The sequence below is a fragment of the Musa acuminata genome, chromosome BXJ3-10, assembly GCF_036884655.1.
Source record: "Musa acuminata AAA Group cultivar baxijiao chromosome BXJ3-10, Cavendish_Baxijiao_AAA, whole genome shotgun sequence".
Lineage (NCBI taxonomy): Eukaryota > Viridiplantae > Streptophyta > Magnoliopsida > Zingiberales > Musaceae > Musa > Musa acuminata.
The window spans coordinates 8,464,764-8,472,500 of NC_088358.1; the positions used below are offsets into that span (position 1 = coordinate 8,464,764).

General features: G+C 34.3%; 1 protein-coding gene across 4 annotated transcripts in view; it reads left to right on the forward strand.

Annotated features, from left to right (window-relative positions):
* Positions 1-7,737, forward strand: part of LOC103973848 (calcium-transporting ATPase 5, plasma membrane-type-like) — a 31,908-nt gene that overhangs the window by 10,114 nt on the left and 14,057 nt on the right. For 2 of the 4 annotated variants that reach the window (XR_010501981.1, XM_065172482.1), the window contains exons 4-18: positions 286-356; positions 480-563; positions 630-707; positions 784-855; positions 2,527-2,610; positions 2,689-2,771; positions 2,842-2,950; positions 3,024-3,079; positions 3,176-3,218; positions 3,296-3,379; positions 3,561-3,698; positions 4,220-4,282; positions 4,367-4,462; positions 6,965-7,073; positions 7,140-7,309. Coding sequence is in view for 3 of the 4 variants with exons in the window: in XM_065172482.1 (XP_065028554.1) it covers positions 286-356; positions 480-563; positions 630-707; positions 784-855; positions 2,527-2,610; positions 2,689-2,771; positions 2,842-2,950; positions 3,024-3,079; positions 3,176-3,218; positions 3,296-3,379; positions 3,561-3,698; positions 4,220-4,282; positions 4,367-4,462; positions 6,965-7,073; positions 7,140-7,309 (1,340 nt within the window). In the remaining variant the exon portion in view is untranslated. Of the gene's footprint in view, positions 1-285; positions 357-479; positions 564-629; positions 708-783; positions 856-2,526; positions 2,611-2,688; positions 2,772-2,841; positions 2,951-3,023; positions 3,080-3,143; positions 3,219-3,295; positions 3,380-3,560; positions 3,699-4,219; positions 4,283-4,366; positions 4,463-6,964; positions 7,074-7,139; positions 7,310-7,737 lie in introns of all 4 variants that reach the window. The other 2 variants (XM_065172484.1, XM_065172483.1) reach the window with 2 other exon arrangements.

The window sequence follows — 7,737 nt, forward strand, 5'->3', positions numbered from 1 at the left end:
TACTTGGTTACCATCTATTAGATCAATACTTCTGGGAATTTGCATGTCTGTGTGCATTGTGTGGTTGGAAATTTCTATTGTTTGAACAAATGTTATTTATCAGAATATGGCATTCACAATTGTGACAATGATATCAGAAGATTTTGCTTGTTCCCCCCTTCAGTCTTAGGTTCATTAGTCTTTATGATCGGGCTTCTTTTTTTTGGCATGTGAGTTTTGCTTTTGGTATCCTGGAGGAAGTGCTACTAAAGTTCTTCAATTCACTTGATTTCATCTTCTTTTTAGCTGTCAGTGACTATAGACAATCCCTCCAGTTCCAGTGTCTGAATGAGGAGAAGCGAAATATTCACTTGGAGGTATGTACTAGCTTACAGAAATGTTTCTTTCTGAATTTTCTTTTCTGGAATACGACTTCTTATTCATATGCTTGAATATCAAGTCTTGTTAAGTCAAACTCATTAAATTCTGTATTGTTTTAGGTAACTAGAAGTGGTAGAAGGATGGAAATTTCAATATTTGATATAGTGGTTGGTGATATTGTTCCACTTAAAATTGGGGATCAGGTACAGTTCAACTTATTGAAACCTCGATTGTGTAAAATGATCTAATTACTTGTATGTGCTTTATAGGTTCCAGCTGATGGTATTCTAATTGATGGCCATTCTCTTGCTATAGATGAATCTAGCATGACCGGGGAAGCCAAGATTGTGAGTTTTCATTTTTTTTCTTTTTCTTACTGATTTACTTGATAACCATATCTGAACATATGATTTTCTTCCTCAGGTTCACAAGGACCAAAAGGCACCATTTTTGATGTCTGGTTGCAAGGTTGCTGATGGCTTTGGCACCATGTTGGTGAGCATTTTAATATGCTGATAATTCTTCAGATTCCACTTTGTATTTTATTGTCAAAAAATGCTGTATGCCTAAATTGAGAATCTGATTATGATATTAGAGCATTTTAATATGCTGATAATTCTTCAGATTCTACTTTGGATATTAGTGCATGAGGCTCCTTCAATATGTAGCATTTTTGGCAACAGGAAGTTTGGTTCTAATATGTTCCTTTAAAATTCTTTTATGGAAAATTTCTACATGTATATATGATGAGTAAGGTATGTTGACTGGAAATTTTCTCAATGTCTCATCAAAGATTTTGTTTGCTTCTTGATTTGAAGTATGATATCTACTAAAGTTTAACATTCACAATCTTGGCTTCTCCACTACTGCACTTACATTAAGAAACTTTTTTGTAAGTCAAAAATTCCTGCAATAAAGCATAAGTCAAATTCCTGCAAGAAAACATTCATACAGGAACACAATATTATCATAAATGCATTTTAAATGTTCATGAGTAGTGGTGGAGCCTGTAATTTTTTGTAAATGAATTTTAAATGTTCATGAGTCTTTACCGGCAGTCTAATTGCTAAATCCATTAGAGCTGCTATCTAAAGTTTGTGACTGAAGCCTGCAATTTTCACATCACATACCCATTAAACTATTCAATCCACGGGTAAACTTTTCTTTCAATTATGTAATTTTACATATTAAAGAGTCCTTATCTTATCTCCTTTCTCAAACTCTCACAAAATAACAAAGAATTGAATGATAAGTGGTTTGCACGGTTTGAGGCATAACTGATGGGAATGGAATTAAGGGGAAATTTGCCAGTGTTTATGATCAGTGTTTAATAAATAGGGTGTGAAAAGCAATTTTCCATATTCATTGTTAAGTATTTTCTATTTTGAATCGGAGTTCCATATGCATATTATATGAAGTTATTAACCATATTATAATTATAATTCATTATTTAATTGCATTACTGAATATTACTTGTAAGATCCAAATGACAATAGTATGATGACATAGATCAGAGCAATACAGATGCTAATAGTAATGAGCTTAGGTTACTTGTAAGACTCATTTGACAGTACTATTGCTAGCCAAAAATAAGGAGCAATCATAATTAAACATGTTGAGTTCATGAACAAAAAGAAAATTGTCAAACACTGGTTGTTATTTGGGTTTCTGACCAACAGTCAGAAACGATCAGAAGGATGACATGTTGACATTAGCAGATATCTAAGCTCAAGCTTTCCCCTACTTGAACTTATGTGCAGCTTTTGTTATTGAAGCAGTGAGCCTGTGCAGAAAATGTTCAGATACTGGCCTCAATTTTGGTTGGTTACTAGTGGTATTTGATGCATGTTTTAATTCTAAATCCAGGAAGAGATTGTCCAAAAAAATGTTCAAACCAATTTTTGGTGCTCATGGATGGAATTTGATCTGCATGCCCAAGTTGCATCCCCAGGACACAAATGCTGAAGCAGAATGATAATGCAATTACTAAATCTATCCGATAATGCTTATTGTTGTCTTAAAACTCAGAAATTTGAAAAATGTATTCCGAGAATCATATATGAATGTGTTTACTTTGGTCACTTCTTTTTCCTTCTTTCAAAACTTTTTTTATGCAGGACGTGCTGTGACTAACCTAATCTTATATGTCTTTTCTAATCATCCCAGGTGATTGCTGTTGGAACTAATACTGAATGGGGTATGTTGATGGCTAATATTTCAGAGGATAATGGTGAAGAAACTCCTCTGCAGGTTTGTCTTGCTGTGATTTTTTTCTGAAACTAGAAACATGCTTTTTGTGTTTTACATGGATGGTTTTCACTGTTAAAGGTACGATTGAATGGTGTTGCCACTTTAATTGGTACAGTTGGATTGACAGTTGCTGCTGCAGTTCTCATTGTTCTTTGGGCTAGGTCAGTATGTGCAATTGTGTAAACAATGACTCGTATATATCTCAAAACTATGTATTTGTGCAAATTTCAGATACTTCACTGGGCACACCAAAAACCCTGATGGAACTGCTCAATTCATAAGGGGGCTTACAAGTGCAAAGGCTGCCATTGATGGTGCTGTTAAAATCCTGACTATTGCTGTATGTATCAATTGTTTTGTAAGTCTGTAGAACTTTTCAGTAAGGTGGCTTATTCTCAACCGACTTTAACTAGGTAACCATAGTAGTTGTTGCAGTTCCAGAAGGACTTCCATTGGCTGTTACCTTGACGTAAGAATATTAGATGCTGTTCTATGTAATATATATTTTATCTGATACTCTGTCTCTCTATCAGTTCTTTGGATTAATTGTCTTTATCTCCATCAGTCTTGCATACTCAATGAGGAAGATGATGGCAGACAAGGCCTTGGTATGCATCTCTCATGAATCAATCAAGTGTTGCAAGAGTATAAAAGAACTAAATCATATAAAATGGTTGAATCACAGGTGAGGAGGCTTTCAGCTTGTGAAACCATGGGATCAGCAACAACAATATGCAGTGACAAAACTGGAACTTTGACACTCAATCAGGTTGCAAACTTATATTTTCTGGGTATATGCTTACCATGTAGTGCTCTTAATTACTTGAAGAGTCTAAAGCATAACTGTTGAATGTACAGTCATGTGATGAAAGTTTATAACAAAAAAAAAAGAAAAAAAAATTAAAATTTCTTATGTCTTTGGCTCTGAAAGGTTTACTGTAATGTTATAGATGACTGTAGTGGAGGCAAATGTTGGAGGGATGAAATTAAGTTCTCCAGACAATTGTGATATATTGACCGATGCTGCATCTCACCTGCTGATTGAAGGCATCGCCCAGAATACAACTGGCAATGTGTTTGTGCCAGAAGTGAGTTGTCCTATTTCTCATTGTAATTTATATTCATATACTTACAAGTGTAATGGAAACAATGGAAATGTCCTTAAAAATATTCTCTAATCAAGAAGAAAATTTTCTAACCCATTTCATTGTGTAAAAAAGTTGCAGGAAGTTCAAATCTCCATTGAAATCCTTCCTTTCATGCTTAATCAATTGCTGCAAAAGTTAACACTGTAATAAGAAGCAAAAACATGATGTACCACTTTATGTGTTAGTATGGTTGGTTTCAAACAACACCAGACACTGTTTGTTGGTATATGCTACATAAATATCCATATTTGACTTGCTGAATACTTGTTTATAAGATCTTTAATTGACTAGTCTAATGTTAAGTATTCATGCCAGGCACCCAAGAGATTTCATTGCTCAATCATATTGTATTTTTTCTTTGACTTTGTGGTTTCAAATTTACCATAATTTATTGTTCTATTAATGGCATTACTCTTGCGGGCCATGTTCAACTACTTACTACTGTATCCCACTTGCAATAGGATGGACCTGCAGAGGTCTCTGGTTCACCTACAGAAAAGGCCATTCTTTCTTGGGGAATCAAGGTAAAAAATTATATAATTATTTCCTCTTCCCTGTTTGTTCTCTTTTATCAACTTGAGATCATGAATGGAACCACAACTTTATAGCTAGGAATGAAATTTGATGTTGTGCGGGCAGCAGCATCAATTCTTCATGTAGTTCCTTTCAACTCAGAGAAAAAGCATGGTGGTGTTGCAATAAAGGTGGTAATTAAATTTTATAGAATATCTTCTATGTTGACTATGATTAGTAATTTATATTATTTCTTAGTTCTCATGGAATTTATTTCTATTTGTCTTTACAAATTGTCGTAGTCAAATACAATTATTAATATTCTTATGAAACCCTAGTATAATGTATATAAGATTTAATGTAATGGTGGCTCCATGTTGTGGTGTACCCTTTGGTTCTTTCCACCAATAGTCCTTTTCTACTTGAGCCCCTCACAATACCTAATATTAGGTCGACTTTGAGATTAATTGTCATGATCTGACCTGATAGGATAATTGAGCCCAAACCACAAGCATAAAATGTTTAAACTTTAGTTGACAGTAGTTTACCCATCAGACTTTTATAAGTCAATCTTACTCTTATTCACTTCCAATGTAGGACTAATCGGGATGTTATATGATACCGTCATATGTTATTACCATCTGATTAATGCTTGAGAACTATTAACCCAGTGAGAACTAATATATTTGTTATTCACACTAATTTGGTTAGGAATATCACTTAATGGGATAAGAAAAAGATTTCATGTTATGTTGATGCTAAAAATTCAGGCTAGGAAAAATCAGTTTGACTAAAATGTAGTATTGATCATTGATTGTTTCTGTACAAGCTTGAGAAAAGCAAGGGCCCTTGTTCTCCTAATCATTATATTGCCCGTAAGATCAGTAAAGGTCACAAAAAAGGTCCAATTTCTTCATTTTGTACTTAAAGAGATCTTAAACCATGCAATTCAATATGAATTGATGTGGCTAACCTCATTGATATGGATGACAGCTTCTATTACTCTGTGTAGCTATGCTAATACAACAATTTTGGAAGTAAATTAGCAAAGTTTCTGCATATTTGATTCACTTGAAGTAATCTCTGGAGAGGTGTTATCTTCTGGATTGCCAAATAATCGAATTCGCTAGTGCAAATTACATTTGATTTCTCTAGGTTCATGCCATGTTAAATTGTTATTTTTTTCTCAAAATAAAGTAATAAACAACCAGTGTTGCCTTTTCATGAATAGGAAGAGTGCACTTTCTATAAAAGTTTGCCGAAGGCTTGATAACCCAATGATGTGATCTATTCTATAAAGATCTGTATAATGGGATGGTGAGAAATGGGCTGATGAAAACTTGAGAGATTCTTCTTTGAGTTTTTTTAATGAAAACAAAAACAAGTCAAGAAGATATATTTACTATTTAGTACACTGGTTATATCATAAAACGCTTGAGGAGAAATCATGTTCAACTTCCAACAAAAATAAGTATGATGGATTCTCCCAAATCCCAAGCTCTACAAGTTTGTGGGAGTCAACATTGAGAGATCTGTTAAAATAAGAAAAACTGTTTCCAGAAAATTTAGAAGCTCCAGCTTGGATACCCAAAATGATTGCATGAAGAATCCAGGAAGCCAGAGCTTCTCCATTAAGCACATGGCTATAATATTGGCAGGATCCTATCTGACCAATAGATTGTGCCATCATCCATGTTCAGCAAGGTTTAAAGCCTCCAATAAATCCAAGCCTTCAACTGCACTAGGGTGGTTAGCTTGACATGGTACATATCCAGCTTCAAGGGTAAATCCATCCCATCTTTTAAAGATATAACCTATACCTGCATAAGTAGTATTATCAAAAGAGCCATTACATTCAAGTAAAGTCATAGTTATGGCAGACTCCATTCTAGGGAAGTTAGAATTCAAAAAGGATTTGGGCTGAAGTCATTGGTGAGGGCTAGAGACTTCCAAGTTAGGAATGAATGGCTGGAGAGGTTGTTGCAAAACTTGGCACTATTCCTGTTTAACCATAGGAACCACAATGTTTTGGCTATCAAACTTTGAATTCTTTTGACAAAATCTCTTCCAAGATGAGAACCTTCTAGTAACCAATCACCCTGTTTCCTGGTGGAAAGGTAATTGAAGGAGAAGCCTGTTTTAGAACTGAGAAGTTGTCAAACGAATATTCAAAGAAGATATGGGAGGTAGAATCAAAGCAGCATCAGCAGACATAATAGTGTTTAGTTTGACACTGTCAGATGGAAGAAAACCAAGCAGAATTAGAAAGACAGTTCCAACAGAGTTTCAAACAGACTCTTCTTGGAGTTCCTGCAAGTTGAAGTCAGTGGCTAAAAATCCTTCACGTAGTTCAACTCAGTAAACTAGTTAATAACTTGTTATCTCTTATATCTCCATTTCTGCGATTAAGTACATACTTAAATTTGACCAGTGATACTAGTACAATGTTTCATATCTGACAAATTGTTGCTCATTTGATCTGTGCTAGAATTTTCATCTCTTGGCAATAATATTTATTTTAAGCACTTTTTTTATAGCAACTGTTCTTCCATTTGGTTTCTTTGCAGATTGTCCTTATATATGGTTTCCATATTATCATATTATTTAAATTTTCAGATTCATCTAATCCTATGTGTTTGAATTTGTTGATTCTATTTCCTTGTATGCTTTTTTCTCTTTCTTTATAATTGTAGGCAGATTCCAAGATTCATGTGCACTGGAAAGGGGCTGCAGAACTAATCTTAGCTGCTTGTACGAGCTGGTTTGATGCCGATGGTTCTATTCGTCCAATGACTTCAGACAAGGAAAAGCTCCTTTTATTTCATTGACCTTACTATCAATTATGTTTCTAACATATCAAGTTCTTTCAGGTGAATGAGTTTAAAAATTCAATTGAAGACATGGCAGCACTTAGCCTACGTTGTGTTGCATTTGCATACAGATTATATGATCTAGATAAAATTCCACATGAGGACAAAAGGGACAAGTGGGAGTTGCCTGAGGATGAACTTGTTCTACTCGCTATAGTGGGAATAAAGGTTTGTTTTTGAGAAATAAATTTGATATTTTCATGGACGATTGCTTAAGTTTCTTCCCTTAATTATTAATGTGTATGGTTTTTAGTCATGTCTTGCTCTAATCTTCATAATTTAGCTAGTGATTGATCTTATATATTAGAACTATGGTTTTGATTGTTGAGTCCTTCCTTGTCATAACATTTTATAGTAGAAAAAATAAATAAATTTAACCCTTGGCAGTCCATTAATTATTTTTCTGGTAACTAGTTGTCCATTATCAAGTAGTTCCAACTTGCAAACATGGATTAAATTTTGGTCCAAGACTAATACTGGTCAGCAATAGGACCCGTATAATGCCTGTACCAAACAACATGAACTAAAATCATGGTCTAGAATCGATAATGTTCTATAGCCACACCGATATGGTGTAAGCCATGCAGAGAGTAAGA